Raw genomic sequence first — 17,746 nt, forward strand, 5'->3', positions numbered from 1 at the left:
GTTACTTGAATTTCTTCTTTTTTTTCTTTTTTAAAGATTTGATTTATTTATCTGACAGAGAGAGACACAGCGAGAGAGGGAACACAAGCAGGGGGAGAGGGAGAAGCAGGCTTCCCACCAAGCAGGGAGCACGATGTGGGGCTTGATCCCAGGACCCTGGGATCCTGACCTGAGCTGAAGGCACATGCTTAACGACTGAGCCACCCAGGCGCCCCTGATGTACTGTTCATACTCTTTTGATGTGTGGTCAGAATATACACAACATAAAGTTTATTCTTTTGACAATTTTTACTCTATGCGAACTCTATATCTAACAGTGGGGCTCAAACTCATGACCTCCAGGTCAAGAGTCACATGCTGTACGAACTGAGCCAGCCTGGGATCTCCCATTTGGACCATTTTAAAATGTTGAATTGATGGGGCGCCTGAGTGGCTCAGTGGCTTAAGCCTCTGCCTTCAGCTCAGGTCATGATCTGAGATCATGGGTCCTAGGATCGAGCCCCGCATCGGGCTTTCTGCTCGGCAGGGAGCCTGCTTCTGCCTCTCTCTCTTTCTGCCTGCCTCTCTGCCTACTTGTGATCTCTCTCTGTGTCAAATAAATAACAAATAAATATTTTTTTAAAATGTTGAATTGAGTGGCATTTGGTACATTTACAGTGGTATGTAACCATCACCACTATCTGGTTTCAGAACATTTTTATCCTCCAAAAAGGGAGGATACCTCATACCCATTGAACTGTCACTCCCCACTCCCTACCTCCAGTCCTTGGCTACCACTAATCTTCTTTCTGTCCCTCTCCATTTGCCTGTTGTGACTACTTTCTGTAAATGGAAACGTATATTGGTATTTTGTATCTAGTGTCTTCCACTTAGTGTAATGTGTTCAAGTTTCATTAATATTTTTGCACGTGTCTGTACTTCATTCTCTTTTTCTGGGAGGTGCTAAGTAGTATTCCATTGTATGGAGATAGGACGTTATGTTTATCCATTTATCAACGGGACACCTGCATTGTTTCTACCTTTTGGTATTTTGACAAGAGCTGCTCTGAACATCGTGTGCAAGTTTTTTGAACACGTGGCATTTTATTTTATTTTATTTTATTTTATTTTTTATCTTTTGAATAGTTTTTCAGGATTTTTTTTTTTGTATTTCATGTTTATTTGTTTTTTTTTTTTAAAGATTTTATTTACTTATTTGACAGACAGAGATCACAAGTAGGCAGAGAGACAGGCAGAGAGAGAGGAAGGGAAGCAGGCTCCCTGCTGAGCAGAGAGCCTGATGCAGAGAGCCTGATGTAGGGTCCTCAATCCCAGGAGCCTGGAATCATGACCTGAGCTGAAGGCAGAGGCTTTAACCCACTCTGCCACCCAGGTGCCCCTCATGTTGTTTTTAAAAATCTATTCTTTTTTTTTTTCTTTAAGTAAACTCTGCTCCTAATGTGGGGTTCAGACTCATGACCCTGAGATCAAGAGTCACATGGTCTACTAACTGAGCCACCAGGCAGCCCTGAATCCTGCTTTTACTTCTTTTGGATTTCTATCTAGGAGTGGAATTCCTGGTCATAAGGTAGTTCTCTTTTTAACTTTTTAAGGAACTGCCATACTTTTCCATAGCTGCTGCACCATTTTATACTCCCACCCACAAGGTATGAGGGTTTGCTAGGAAGCTACATAGCGTTTTTAACTTATTTTTTTATTTAAAGGTTTTTATTTATTTATTCGACAGAGAGAGACAAAGTGAGGGAGGGAACATAAGCAGGGGGAGTGAGAGAGGGAGAAGCAGGCTTCCCGCCGAGCAGGGAACCCGATGTGGGGCTTGATCCCAGGACCCTGGGATCATTACCTGAGCCAAAGGCAGACGCTTAATGCCTGAGCCACCTAGGCAGCCCTTAACTCATTTATCTACTTCATGAGGTGTTCTTAAGGGTATTCTGGTTTTCTTGCTTGTTTTGTTTTTTAGAGGTTGGGGGGAGGAGCAGAGGGAGAGGGAGAGAGAGAATCTTAAGCAGGTTCCACCTCCAGCAAGAACCCATTGACATGTGGGGCTCAATCTCACAATCCTGAGATCATGATGTGAACTGAAATCAAGAGTTGGACAATTTTTTTTAAGATTTTATTTATTTGACAGAGAGACACAGCAAGAGAGGGAACACAAGCAGGGGGAGTGGGAAAGGGAGAAGCAGACCTCCTGCTGAGCAGGGAGCCCAATGCAGGGCACGATCCCAGGACTCTGGGATCGTGACCTGAGCCAAAGGCTTAACAGACTGAGCCACCCAGGCACCGTAAGAGTTGGACAATTGAGTAGGCCACCCAGACACCCTAAGGATATTTTGTTTTTAAACTTTATTCTGCTTAGATTGAATTCTTTAGTAATTTTCTTACCCTTGGTACTGTTCCGTGTTCAGAAATTATGTACACATTCAGGACTGTTTGAGCTTTGCAGAGATGACAGAATTAAGGTCACTCACCTTACAGGCATTGGATTGTCATGTTAAACATCCCTACCTTTTTTTTCTTTTTTTTGCTTGCAGTAATCACTGGACAGCATCGAGGTGGTGTAATTTCAGCTCGAACTCGGATTGATGTTCTTTTGCTCACTTTTAGAAGAAAGCAACCCTTTACTCACTTCCTTGCCTTTTTCCTCAATGAAGTTGAGGTTCAGGAGCGATTCCTAAAGTTCCAGGAGGAAGTACTGGAGAAGTGCTCCATGGTAAGCAGCAAACAAAACAAGAAGTTAAAACGTAAAGAAAAAGTACAAAAACTGGTGGTTCATAATTCAAACAGTAGAAAGATACACATTTCTTCTCCCACTGAAAAGGGTAACCATTTCTGTAGCTTTCTTCTGATTCTGAACTGAAAAAAAAAGTGTTGACATATTGGCACATAAGCCTCTATGTATTATGGAGATGTTCTTTAAAAATGTCAAGACATACAAGTAGTATCTCAATATACATATTATTCTGCACCTTGCAAGTGGCAGTGTTCATGGGATGCCTTTATCTGTAGATCTTCTGCCTTGGGCGGTAATGGCTTATTTGGGGTTAGGAAGTAGAAGAAATTTGCGCATAGAACTGTCATTTGTTTGTGACCAGGATAACAGCAGATAATCTAGATTAGAAAACAAGGTGTTTTGTTTTGTTTTGTTTTGTTTTTAAAGATTTATTTATTTGGGGGAGAGTACACAAGCAGGGGGAGAGGGAGAATCAGATTCTCTGATGAGTGTGGAGCCCGATGTGGTGCTTGATCCCAGGAGGGTGAGATCATATCCTGAGCTGAAGTCAGATGCTTAACAGGCTGAGCAACCCAGGCGCCCCCTAGAAAACAAGTTTGAAAACTCCTCTTGGGGATAATTTTGGGAGATTTAAAGAGACATTGATTTAAAAAAATTTATGAACATAACATATTTTTTGTTGTTTTTCTTCTTTTAATAAATGTTTTTCATAGAAAGTTTATAAAATAAAGAAAAGATGAGTAAAAAGTCACCCCTAATCTCACCACTAGGAAATAATATTGTGGCACATGCATAGATGTTTAAAAAAATAGAGTTTGGCATATATATGCTTTTATATCCGGCTTTCTTTGAAATTTTGCATTATACCATGATCATTGTTTTGTCATTGAACAAAAATCTTTCCTTTTGCTTTGGAGACAAGAAGGGAGTTACAGCAGTGATGACTAAAATAAAATAATCTTATTTCGGTAACAGTTCAGATAACTTGATTTTTAATGGCTGCTTAGTATTCTAGTATATGGATGTATAATGGTGTGGTTTGAAGTGGTAGGGTTTGGAGTCAACAGCCAAGAAAGTATTCTTGAGACATTGTGGGTGCAAAAAGGTGGTTTTATGAAAGCATGGGGACAGGACCCCTGGGCAGAAAGAGCTGCAGTGGGGTCATGAGGAAAGGCTGATTATATATTTTCAAGTTGGGAGGGGGTTAGGGATAGCATAAGTTTCTAAGGAATTTTGGGAGCAAGGTTTCTAGGACCTCAAGGGGTAGCTGTTAGAAAAAGGTCATTTATTACTGTCTAGTAAAAACCCTACTCATGAGACCCTTTAGAAGTATATCAGTGGGCTATAAGCTTGTGGGATGATTACTAACATATATCTTGGGGGATAGAGATAAAGGAAGTTTCTAAAGCAATTTTTTTTTTAAGATTTTATTTATTTGTCAGAGAGACAGAGATTATAGGCAGGCAGAGGCAGAGGGAGAAGCAAGCTCCCCACGGAGCAAGGAGCCTGATGTGGGACTTGATCCCAGGACACTGGGATCGTGACCTGAGCTGAAGGCAGCCGCTTAACTGACTGAGCCACCCAGGTGTCCCTCTAAAGGAATTTTTATGTGTTAAAGTAGATTTATAAGATCCTGGGGGGTTGGGATAATGTTAAGCTAAGATTGCCTTTTGCCCTTAACAAAGTATCAAATCTAGGCAGCCAAGTTCCTAAGGGAATGTCACTCTGCCTGTTTGAAGGATTTTTCAATGGGCTGTAAGTAGTAAGGAAATTTAATTTTTCTTTTGCCTTTGCTTCCCATATTATATGATAATAATTTATTTTATCTTTTTAAAGTATTTGTTTTTCATTATTATAAGTAATGATGTTATGACTCTTCTGCAAATATTTTTCTGCACTAGTCTGGTTAGTTTCTTAGTAAATTCTTGAAATGGAAAAAGAGTATGTGTGTGTGAATTGAGGGTTTTGATATATATTCCAAATTACCTTCAGGAAATGTTACAATACTTAACATATCAGACTATAGTTTTTTGGGGGGTTCTTTTTCCCACCCTTGCCAGTATTGGTGTTATTATTCTTTTAAGGTTTTTTATTTTCATTTTGTTTTGTTTTTATAATGCAGTTGCCAAAAAATATTAGCTCGTTGCTTGATTGTCCATTTATTTGATTATTGGTGAGATAAGACTTTTTCATATGTTCAGTTCTTGTTTCGTCATGTCTTGGCCCATTTTTCTGCGAAAGTGTATTTTTTTAATTTATTTGTAAGAGCTTCATGTATATTAAGAGGATCAGTATTTCTTCATAATTTATATTTAACTTTTTAGATTATTTGAAATGTATTTTGATATATAACAAGAGGTAAGGTTGTAACTTTTTTTTAGCCCCTATTTAGTTAACCAGTTATCTGCCGAAGAATTAAAGAGTCTTTTATTTTACCTTAAAAATTATCGCGCAGTAAAATGGACTTTTTGGGAATGAGTTTAGTTTTTTTTTAATGTTTTATTTTTAAGTGATCTTAAAAATAAAGTGTGGGGCTTGAACTCATAACCCTGAGATCAAGAGTTGCATGCTGTACCAACTAAGCCAGCCTGGTGTGCCATGGGATGTGTATAGATTTTTGTAAGCAACTACTACAGTAGGATAGAGAATAGTTTGACCACCCCACAAGATTGCCTCTTGCTGTCCCTCTGTGGCAATCTACCCCACCCCAGACTGTGGCAATCACTGATCTCTTCTTGGAGACTACAGTTTTGTCTTTCTGAGAATGTCCTATGAATGGAATCGTGTAGTAGGTAACCTTTTGAAACTGGCTTCTTTCATTCAGCATCATGCCTTTGAGATTCAGCCAAGTTGTTGTGTCTATCAGTAGTGTATTCCTTTTTGTTGCTGAGTAGTAGCACTGTTTTGACACACATCAGTTCGTTTGGGCATCCACCCAATGGAGGACATTTGGGTTGTTTCCAGTTTGGGCCAGTTATGAATAGAATTGGTGTAAACATTTATGTATATATTTTTATGTGAACATAGTTTTCCTCTTTTTTTTTTTTTTTAAGATTTTATTTATTCATTTGACAGAGAGAAACACAGCAAGAGAGGGAACACAAGCAGGGGGAGTGGCAGAGGGAGAAACAGGCTTCCTGCTGAGCAGGGAGCCCAATGTGGGACTTGATCCCAGGACCCTGGAATCAGGACCCGAGCATAAGGCAGCCACTTAGACTGAGCCACCCAGGTGCCCCATAATTTCCCCTTCTTTAAAGTAAATACTCAGGGGGCACCTGGGTGGCTCAGTCCGTTAAGCGGCTACCTTCAGCTCAGGTCATGATCCCAGGGTCCTGGGAATGGGCCCTGCATTGGGCTTCTTGCTCTGTGGGGAGCCTGCTTCTCCCTCCTCCTCTGCCTGCAGCTCTTCATTTTTACATGCATATGGAAGTCCATCCATGCTGTGTTTTTTCAATCATGTAATAAAGAGAGGGATAAAAACATACGGAATGAAATAGAATAGTGGTTAATATCTTTGGTTCTCAAAAACAGATGAACCTGGGTATGATTGTGGGTTCCTCAGTCTGTGTAGATTTGGGCAAGTGAACCTCTCCAGATTTTATTTATTTATTTATTTTTAGTATGCTCCACTCCCAGCGTGGAGCCCAACACGAGGCTTGAACTCAGAATCCTGAGATCAAGACCTGAGCAGAGATCAAGAGTCAGATACTTAACCAGCGGACCCACCCAAGTACCCCTCAGGCTGGGTCTTAATATAGTGAAATATAGATACACATATATAGAAGTATTAGAATCCAAGTCCTCTTGTGGAGCCCAGAATGAGAATTGATAAAAATGATTATTTAAGTAGGAGACTACAGCATGGCATAAGGTATAAAGAAGTTGAATCATTGTGTTGTACACCTGAGACTGATCTAACGTTGTGTGTCAGCTCTACTCAAATTAAAAAAATATATTTTTTTTTTCAAAGGAGGTTACAAAGGTGAGTAGATTCAGACTGGAAAGTATGGTAGACAGCATAGAATTATATAACCCATTTTTAAGTGACTAACTTGCATTTCTGTGCTTGAACTAAGGTACATCTGTAAGTCAAATGCCATATATATATATAGATAGATAGATAGTAAGCCATCAGAGTATTTTTTTTTTCTCTTAGCACTTCATAGCAAGATGATTTCATTCTCAGTGAAGGGTGGGGTAGGAGTAGATCAGGAGCACTGACGTTTCAATATGGTCTGGTAAATTTGGGGCTGGGGTGCTGGTAAGTTTTGAAATTATTTTACCTTGTAAATACCAACTTATTGAAGCTCTGTAGTTATATATTTTTAGAAATGTTACATATATTTGGCATGTGACAAGCAGCTCGTAATAAGTTAGCTTTTTTTCTGTGTGTATGTATGTGTGTGTACACTTTCTCACCTTTCTTTTGCTCCTGACTTGGGTTGACAGGGAACAAATATTGTAGAAAAATTACTTTAACTCAGCTGGAATGAGATTGGCTCATTCACTATGAATGTCATGCTGACCTTTATCAGTCCAGAGTACTTTCTTCCTATTTTCAGAGACTTCATAGTGACATTGCTTCCTTCCTGCTTTTAAATCACATTCTCATAACAGCAGGGGAATAAGCATAGCATAAAAGAGTAATTAAGTATTAAGAGACTATTCTGTGGAAGAAATTTTGAGTGAATTTCATTTTTATGTTAGAACAACAGGTAGAGGTGGCTATAAAAGCCTTTAGGCACTTTCCACTAGTACTCTGCATTTATTACTCCTACGTAGGTGAGTTCCCTTCTAGTACCTTTTTTTTTTTTTTTTAAGACTGTATTTTTAGGTAATCTCTGCAACCAACATGGGGCTCAAATTTACAACCTCATGGTCAGGAGTTGCATGTTTTACCAGCTGAGCCAGCCAGGTGCCGCACCCCTAACCCACTTCTAGTAGCTTTGAAGGGCATATACCTGTTCATTGAGATAAGAGTTGTTTCATGATAGACTGTGGCATTCAGTCTTGTTTTGATTTCTCTGATCCTCATTTGATATTAAGAATGGGCTCAACATTCTCCTGTTTATAGGAAAAGGATGACACCGGTTACTATAAATTTGGCTTACAGATTTTTAGAGTTTACATATGTATTTGTTATATACATTTATTAAAATAAAGTTTGTCATACATGGTGTTTTGTAACAACTTTTTGATTTAACATGTTGCACATAAATACATATAATAACTATTTTAAAGATTTTATTTATTTATTTATTTATTTATTTGAAAGTGAGCAAGTGCAAGCTGGGGGAGGAGAAGCAGGAAGGAGCAGAGAGGAGGGAGAGGGAGGGGGAAAGAATCTAAAGCAGATTCTGCACTGAGTGCAGATCCCAACTCAGGGCTCTATCCCACAACCCTTAGATCGCAACCCCAGCTGAAACCAAGAATTGATCCGACAACCGACTGAGCCACCCAGGTGCCCTAATTACTATTTTAAATTGCTGTAAAGTATTCTATGAATGTACCCTAACATTTTAAAAAATTATTTATTAATTTTTAGGGAGAGATATACACGGATGAGTGGGAGGGACAGAGGAAGAGGGTGAGAAAATTTCAGGCAGATCCACACTGAGCGTGAGTCCGACATAGAGCTCAGTCTCATAACCCTGAGATCACCACCTGAGCCAAATCCAAGAGTTGGGTGCTCAACCAACTGCACCAGGTGTCTCAGTACCCTAACTTATTTAATTAGTCCTCTATTAATGGACCATTAAAGGAAATTACTTCTATTAATAATGCTGTAATAAGGGGCACTTGGGTGGCTCAGTGGGTTAAGCCTCTGCCTTTGGCTCAGATCATGGTCTCAGGGTCCTGAGATCGAACCCCTCATTGGGCTCTCTGCTCAGCAGGGAGCCTGCTTCCCCCTCTCTCTCTGCCTGCCTTTCTGCCTATTTTTGATTTCTCTCTCTGTCAAATAAATAAATAAAATCTTAAAAAAAATAATGCTGTAATGAAAATTTTTGTATGTGCATCTTTATGTCCTTGGATTATCATTTCTTTGGTATACATTTTGGGGTAAATTCTTAGAAGTAGACTATGAGGATTAAAGGAATATAAACTTTAAATTTTTTATTCTATTTTAAAAATCAACTTTTTTGAGTTATAACTTACATATAATATAATGCCCCAGTTATGATGAGTTTTGACAAACATATATAGTAGCATTGTAACAGCCATTAAAAACAAGATGTGGAACATTTCTGTCACCCAAAAATGTTCCCTGTACTTCTCTGCAGTCCCATAATAGTTTTGAGAGTCATTCACGTTGGCATGTTTACAGTAGTTCATTTCTTTTTATTCTGGAGTAGTAGTCCTCTGCATGTGTATACAAAAATTGCTTCATCTATTCAAGTGGTGATCATTTGGGTGGTTTCTAGTCTTTGGCTGTAATAAGCAAAGCTATTATGATCATTTGTGTAGAAGCCTTTGTGTTAAGTATTTTTATTCCTCTTGGGAAAATACTTAGGGGTATAATTCAAAGTATGAGAAATTGTGCCTCTTCCACCACAAATAATGTGTGGGCCTTCAGGTTGCTACCCAGTCTTGTCAGCATTTGGTGGTATCTGTCTTTAGATTTTGGCCATTCTGGTGGGCATGTTTTGGACCTGTGGGGTTTTTTTTTTGTTTTTTTGTTTTTTGTTTTAATCAAGTATAGTTAACATACAGTGTTACATTAATTTCAGATGTACAGTACAGTAATTCAACAATTCTTTATGTTGCTTAGTGCTCATCACAGTAAGTGTACTCTTAATCCCCTTCATCCATTTTATCCATCCTCCCACCTACCTCCCCTCTGATAACCATTAATTTGTTCTCTATTGGTAAGAGTCTGTTTTTTGATTTGTCTCTTTTTTTCCTTTGTTTTGTTCCTTAAATTCCACATATGAGTGAAATCATATGGTATTTGTATTTCTCTGACTGGCTTATTTGAGTTAGCATTGTATTCTGTAGATCCACCCATGTTATTGCAAATGCCATAATTTCATTTTTTAGGGCTGAGTAATATTCCATTGTAGATACATACTACATCTTCTTCATCCATTTATCTACTGATGGACAGTGGGGCTGCTTTCATATTCAGCTTTCGTAAATAATACTGCGGTAAACATAGGGGTTACATGTATCTTTTCAAGTTAGTGTTTTTGTATTCTTTAGGTAAATTGGAATTACTAGATCATATGGTAGTTCTGTTTTATTATTTGATGAACCTTCATTCTGTTTTCCACAGTGGCTTAACCAGTTTGCATTCCCAACTGCCATGCAGGAGGGCTCATTTTTCTCCACATCCTTGCTAACACTTGTTTCTTTTGTTTCTGATTTTAGCCAGTCTGACCGGTGTGACGGGGTTTTGGTCATTCTGGTGTTGATTTGCATTTCCTTGATGATGAGTGATGAGCATCTTTTCATGTATCTGTTGGCTAATTGTATGTCTACTTTGGAGAAATGTCTGTTCATGTTTTCTGCCCATTCTTAATGGAATTATTTGGTTTTTGGTGTTGAGTTGTATAAATTCTTTATACAATTTTTATTTTTATTTTTTATTTTTAAAGATTTTATTTATTTATTTGACAGACAGAGATCGTAAGTAGGCAGAGAGGCAGGCAGAGAGAGAGGAGGAAGCAGGCTCCCCGCTGAGCAGAGAGCCCGATGCGGGGCTCGATCCCAGGACCCTGGGATCATGACCCGAGCCGAAGGCAGCGGCTTAACCACTGAGCCACCCAGGCGCCCCTTTATACAATTTTTTTAAAAAAGATTTATTTGTGGGGTAGGGATGAGGAGAAGAGGGAGGGGAAAACAGAGAATCTCAAGCAGACTCCCCACTGACTGTGGAGCCTGACATGGGGCTTTGTCCCATGACCCCGAGATCATGACCTGAGCAGAAATCAGGAGTTGGAGCACTTAACAGATGGAGCCATCCAGGTGCACCTCTTTATATAATTTTGGATACTAACACTTTATCAGAGACGTCTTTTGCAAATACCTTCTCTCATTCTATAGGTTGTCTTGCTGTGATTTTAATATACATTTTCCTGATGCTTGATGTTGCTGAATATATTTTTATGTTTATTAGCCATTTTTATATCTGCCTTTGTGACCTGCCTTTTTTTTTGTTGGTGGTGGTGCTTTAGCTTTTCTCTCTTTTTATTTTATTGTGGTAAAGTGTACATAACATAAAATTTACCATTTTAACTCTTTTTGAGTGTATGCTTTGGTCTATTTTCAAGTGTTTTTTGTTTTCTTACTATTGAATTATAAGAGTGCTTATATAGGGTAAGTGCTTGTCCTTTATCAGATACATGTTTTACGTCTATTTTTTTCTTGATCTGTGGTTTATATTTTCATTTTATTGGTGTTTTTTGAGGAGCAGAAATTTTTAATTTGATGGAGTCCAATTTCTTTTATGGTCTATACTTTTTATGTTGCCTCTGAAAAATCTCTGCCTTTTCGGGGACACCTGTGTGGCTCAGTTGGTTAAAAGTCTGCCTTCCCAGGATCCTGGTGTCAAATTCTGCATCAGGCTTCTTGCTCAGCGGGAAGCCTGCTTTTCCCTCTGTGCCTGCTTGTGCTCTCTCTCTTTCTCCCTCTGACAAATAAATAAATAAAATCTTAAAAAAAAAAAAAATCCCTGCCAGGGCACCTAGTAACTCAGTCGGTTAAACCTCAGCCTTCGGCTTAGGTCATGATCCTGGGGTCCTGCATTCGAGCCCCATGTCAGGCTCTCTGCTCAGTGGGGAGCCTGCTTCTCCCTCTCTTTCCCACCTGTGTGTTCTGTCACTGTCTCTCTCATTCTCAAATAAATAAAATCTTAAAAACAACAACAACAACAACAACAAAATCCTTGTCTTTGCTATGATGTCAGAGTTTTCTTCTTTAAGCAACAAAGTGTAAAACTATGTTTTATGTTCTGGCTTTTATGTTTAGGTCAATAGTTCATTTTAAGTTAAATTGTGTGTAGTGAGAGATAAAGGTTGAGGTTCATTTTTCCCATGTAGATGTCTAGTTCAAGTACCATTTGTTGAAAAGACTGTCCTTTTCCTTTGGGGTGGCCTTGATACCTTTGTTGAAAATCAAATGATCTTCTGTCTTTGAGTCTGTTGCTGGCTTCTATTCTGTGTATTTATCTACACGTGTATGTTTCCACCAATACTATACAGTCGTCATTACTATAGCTTTATAACAAGTCTTCTAATTAGATCATGTACCTTGTCCAATTTTGTTCTTTTTCAAGATTGTTTTCTCTAGTTATAATCTTTGGATTTCCATATAAGTTTTTTATCCATTTATTTATTTTTAAATTTTTTTAGTTATTTGCACCCCCAACATGGGGCTCAAACTCAAAAGCCTGAGATCAAGAGTCTCATGCTCTACCAACTGACTCAGCCAGGCACCCTCAATTTCCATATAAATTTTATTTTATTTATCTTTTAAAAGATTTATTTATTAGAGAGCATGTTTGCACATGTAGGGGGAGGGGCAGAGGGAGAAGGAGAGAGATTCTTTTTTTTTTTTTTTTAAAGATTTTTATCTATTTATTTGACAGGTAGAGATCACAAGTAGGCAGAGAGAAGGGGAAGCAGTCACCCTGCTGAGCAGAGAGCCCGATTCGGGGCTCGATCCCAGGACCCAGGATCCCAGGGATCATGACCTGAGCCAAAGGCAGAGGCTTTAATCCACTGAGCCACCCAGGCACCCCTAGGAGAGAGATTCTTAAGCAGACTCCACACTGAGCCCAGAGGCTAACACTGGGCTGGATCTCAAGACCCTGAGATCATGACCTGAGCTGAAACAAAGAATTAGATTCTGAACTGACTGTGCTACTCAGGTGCCCCTCCATATAAATTTTAGAATTATCTGTTAATGCTACAAAATGCCTGTTGGAATTGTGTTGAATATATAGATCAATTTGGGGACAATTAATATTTTAACAGTATTGAGTCTTCTAGTCCATAAGCATGGTATATATTTATTGTTTAGGTCATTGTTAATTTCACTTAGTAATATTTTATGGTTTTCTTTGGATAGTTTCACATATATCTTGTTAAATTTTATTTCTAATTTTTGTTTTTTGATGCTATTATAAATAAGAAACTGCTTCTTAATTTCATTTTCTTTTTTTTTTTAAGATTTTATTTTATTTGATAGAGAGATCACAAGTAGGCAGAGCAGCAGGCAGAGAGAGGCACAAGTAGGTAGAGCAGCAGGCAGAGGGAGAGGGGGAAGCAGGCTCCCCACCGAGCAGAGAGTCTGATGTGGGGCTTGGGGCTCAATCCCAGGACCCTGAGACCATGATGTGAGCTGAAGGCAGAGGCTTAGCCTACGGAGCCACCCAGGTGCCCCTTAATTTCATTTTCTAATTTTATGCTATTGTATTAAAATTGTCCTAAGTTTTTCTTTTCTTTTCTTTTTTTTTTTTTTTTAAGATTTTATTTATTTCTCAGAGTGAGCACAGGCAGAGCACAGGTGGACAGAGTGGCAGGCAGAGGCAGAGGGAGAAGCAGGCTCCTCGCTGAGCAAGGAGCACGATGCGGGACTCATCCCAGGACGCTGGGATGATGACCTGAGCCGAAGACAGCCACTTAACTAACTGAGCCACCCAGGTGTCCCCTAAGTTTTTCATGTTTTGTGATGCTTTTGTAAATGATTTCTTTTTTTTTTTTTTAATAAATGTATCTTTTATTTATGTTATTATTATTATTTTTAAAGATTTTATTTATTTATTTGAGAGAGAGAGCATGAGTGGGGGCAGGTCAGAGGGAGAAGCATATTCCCTGCGGAGAAGGGAGCCTGATGCGGAACTCGATCCCAGGGCTCTGGGATCATGACCTGAGCCAAAGGCAGATGCTTAACGACTGAGCAACCCAAGTGCCCCTTCTCTTTTTATCAAGTGCCCTTCCTCTTTTCATAAGGACAGTCATCATACTGGATTAGGGCCCAACTGTATGACCTCACTTTACATTACTTAAGTTCTTTCAAGGCCCTGTGTACAATTATAGTCACATTCTGAGTTATTGGGAGTCAGGACTTCCTATGAATTTTAAGGGGACACAGTTCAGCCCATAACAAATTATCTTATTGTATCCTTAGAATTTTCTTTTTTCCTTTTTTTAGATTTATTTATTTATTTATATTTGAGATAGAGAGAGAGAGTGAGAGAGAGAGAGAGAGAAGTGGGGGAGAAGCATACTCCTTGCTGAGCAGAGAGCCCAAAGTGGGGCTTGATCCCAGGATCCTGAGATCATGATCTTAGCCAAAGGCAGACACTTTATCTACTGAGCCACCCAGGCACCCCTCCTTAGAATTTTCTATGTATCTAATCATATCATCTATGAATAAAGATAGTTTTACTTCTTCTATGTGCCTAGTATTTCTTTTTCTTGACTTACTATATTGGAAAGGACCTCTAGTATTGTGCTGAATAGAAAAGGTGAGAGGTGAGAGGGGACGTTCTTCCTTTGTTCTTTTCTTTTTTTTTTTTTTTAGATTTTATTTATTTATTTGGCAGAGAGCGATCACAAGTAGGTAGGCAGGTGGAGAGGAGGGGGACACAGGCTCCTTGCTGAGCAGAGAGCCCGTTGCGGGGGGCTCAGGGCTCAATCCCAGGACCCTGAGACAATGACCTGAGCCAAAGGCAGAGGCTTAATTCACTGAGCCTCTCAGGTGCCCTCTTTCCTTGTTCTTGATCATGGGGGAAAGTAGTCAGTCTTTTATTATTAAGTTTAGTGTAAGCTGTGGTTTTTCATGGATGTCTTTTATGTGGTTGAGGAAATTCCATTCTGTTCCTAGTTTGCTGAGAATTAAAAAAAAAAAATCATGCTTGGATGTTAAACTTTGTCAATTGCTTTTTCAATATGATGAGATCTTTTTTTTTTGAGATTTATATTTTTTCATAGTATAAATATGCTTACATTAATTGGCTTTTTAATGTTAAATCAGTCTTGCTCCTTAACAGATCTTTTATTTTATTTTTTAAAATATTTTATTTTTAAATAATCTCTACACCCAGTGTGGAGCTCAGACTTAAAACCCTGAGATCAAGAGTCGCATGGTCCGGGACGCCTGGGTGGCTCAGTTGGTTGGACGACTGCCTTCGGCTCAGATCATGATCCTGGAGTCCCGGGATCGAGTCCCACATCGGACTCCCAGCTCCATGGGGAGTCTGCTTCTCTCTCTGACCTTCTCCTCATTCATGCTCTCTCTCACTGTCTCTCTCTCAAGTAAATAAATAAAATCTTTAAAAAAAAAAAAAAAAAAAAAAAAAAAAAAAAGAGTCGCATGGTCCACCAGATACTCCACTGTATCTGGTTTTGATGTATTACCACTTTTATGTATTGCTAGATTTGATTTACTAGAACTTTGTTAAGGAGTTTTATATCTATGTTCATGAAGAGTGTTCTATTTATTCTTTTGTGATGTCTTCATCTGGTTTTGATGTCAGTGTAAACTGTGATTCAAAGCCAGATGACTAAAATGAGCAGGGAGCATTCCCTTCTTTATTTTCTGAGTTTGTATAGTTTTATGCAGGTATTATTTCCTCCTTAAGTGTTTAATAGAATTTCCCAATGATGCTACTTAAATCTGGAGTTTTCTGAGAGATGGTTTTATTTATTTATTTAAAGATTTTATTTATTTGAGAGAGAGAGAGAGCATGAGCAGAGGGGAGAGGCAGAGGGAGAGGGAGAAGGAGGCTCCCAACTGAGCAGAGAGCCCCATGTCAGGCTCCATCCCAGGACCCTAGGATCATGCCATGAGCCGAAGGCAGTCACTTAACTGACTGAGCCACCCAGACACTCCTCTGAGATGATTTTAAATTATGAATTCAGTTTCTTTCGTCTGATTAGGACTATTCATGTTCTGTACTTCTTCTTGAGTGTGCTCTGTCAGTTTGTGTCTTTCGAGGGATTTGTCAATTTCATCTTGTTTTTTAATTTTATTGGAATAAAGATGCTCATAATGTTTTATTATCCTTTTAATGTCTATAATCTCTGTAGTAATAGTCCCTCTTTAAAGCTGTTATTAGGAATTTATGTCATTTCTCTTTTGTTTCTGATTTGTCTGGCTAGAGGTCTGTCACCTGTATTGGTCCTTGAAAAAATAAAACATCTTTTGGTTCTACTGATTTTTCTCTGTTGTTTATCCATTTTCTTTCTTCTTTTTTTTTTTAAGATTTTATTTATTTATTTGACCGACAGAGATCACATGTAGGCAGAGAGGCAGGTTGGGGGGGGGAGCAGGCTCCCTATTGACTAGAGAGCCTGATCCCAGGGGCTCGATCCCAGGACCTTGAGATCATGACCTTAGACACAGGCAGAGGCTTAACCCACTGAGCCACCCAGGCGCCCCATTTATCCATTTTCGTTTTTTAATTTTTTTAAAATTTTTTATTAACATATAATGTATTATTAGCCCCAGGGGTACAGGTCTGTGAATCGCCAGGTTTACACACTTCACAGCACTCACCATAGCACATACCCTCTCCAATGTCCGTAACCCCACCACCCTCTCCCTGCCCCCCTCCCCCCGGCAACCCTCAGTTTGTTTTGTGAGATTAGGAGTCTCTTTTGGTGTGTCTCCCTCCCGATCCCATCTTGTTTCATTTATTCTTTTCCTACCTCCCAAACCGCCCCACATTGCATCTCCACTTCCTCATATCAGGGAGATCATATGACAGTTGTCTTTCTCTGGTTGACTTATTTTGCTAAGCATAATACCCTCTAGTTCCATTCATGTCATCGCAAATGATAGGATTTCATTTCTTTTGATGGCTGCATAGTATTCCAGTGTGTGTGCGTGCGCGCACACACACAAACACACATATATATATACCACATCTTTATCCATTCATCTGTTGATTATACATTTCCTATTTCATCAGTTTCTAATTTTATCCTTTTTATTGAACTTATGCATAGCTTTTGGTTTAATTTGCTATTTTTTCATTTCTTAATTTAGAAACTTAAAAATCATTAATAGAAGACTTTTTTCTTTTCTAGTATAAGCACTTAAAGATGTTAATTTCCCTTTACATATTACTCTAGCTGTATTTCCTCAAATTTGATATGTGTTCTTCCATTTTCATTTAGTTTGAAGTAAATGTGGGGTTTTCTTAGTATTTTAGTTAAAGTTTTACTTTGAGATAATTATAAATTAACATACAATTGTAAGCATGACTTGACCTTCTGTTACTTACAAGTGTGTTGCTTACTTTTCTACATTTGCGGATTTTCCAGATACCTTTTTGTTACTGATTTCTAATTTAATTCTCTTGATGAGTTAACATAATCTGATTCTATTCTTTTGAATGCATTTATGTCTGTTTTCTGTTCTAGAATATAGTCTGGTTGGTAAATGTTATGTGTACATTTGAGAAAGATGTATATTCTGATGTTTTGGGGTTGATTGTTCTATAAACATTATGTGTATCATCTAGTTGTTAGTGATCTTTATGTCTTCTATAACCTTTTTCATTTTCTATCCTGTTAATTTCAGAGAGGGGAACTGTTGAGATCTCCAACATGATTATCAACTCATCTCTTTCTTCTTTCACTTTGGAGTGAATTTTCATTTTTAAGCATTGTTGTGAAGGTCAGATTTTTTTTTTTGGTAAGATTTTATTTATTTATTTGACAGACAGAGTAGGCAGAGAGGCAGGCAGAGAGAGAGAGAGAGAGAGGGAAGCAGGCTCCCTGCTGAGCAGAGAGCCTGATGCGGGACTTGATCGAGGACCCTGAGATCATGACCTGAGCCGAAGGCAGCGGCTTAACCCACTGAGCCACCCAGGGTGCCCCCTTGAAGGTCAGATTTTTGATACAGCAGATGACCTTTCTACTTCCAGGTCATGGCCTTTCTCTCACCCTTCCTTGAACTTTTCTTTTATTATTTTAAAATAGTTGGCTTCTTTTCTCTCTCTATTTGGTAGCATGCTTGTCCTTGACCTCACCCTTGACTCTCCAAGGAAACTGTGAATTTACC

The 17,746-nt window shown here is 38.7% G+C and overlaps 1 protein-coding gene across 5 annotated transcripts in view; it reads left to right on the plus strand.

Annotated features, from left to right (window-relative positions):
* The window catches only part of ASCC1 (activating signal cointegrator 1 complex subunit 1), a 104,426-nt gene that overhangs the window by 14,106 nt on the left and 72,574 nt on the right, over nt 1-17,746 (plus strand). For all 5 annotated transcript variants that reach the window (XM_059169988.1, XM_059169987.1, XM_059169989.1 and 2 more), the window contains exon 5: nt 2,532-2,710. In XM_059169988.1, coding sequence (XP_059025971.1) covers nt 2,532-2,710 — 179 coding nt within the window. The remainder of the gene's footprint in view (nt 1-2,531; nt 2,711-17,746) is intronic.

Source organism: Mustela lutreola, chromosome 4 (genome assembly GCF_030435805.1).
Source record: "Mustela lutreola isolate mMusLut2 chromosome 4, mMusLut2.pri, whole genome shotgun sequence".
Taxonomy (NCBI): domain Eukaryota; kingdom Metazoa; phylum Chordata; class Mammalia; order Carnivora; family Mustelidae; genus Mustela; species Mustela lutreola.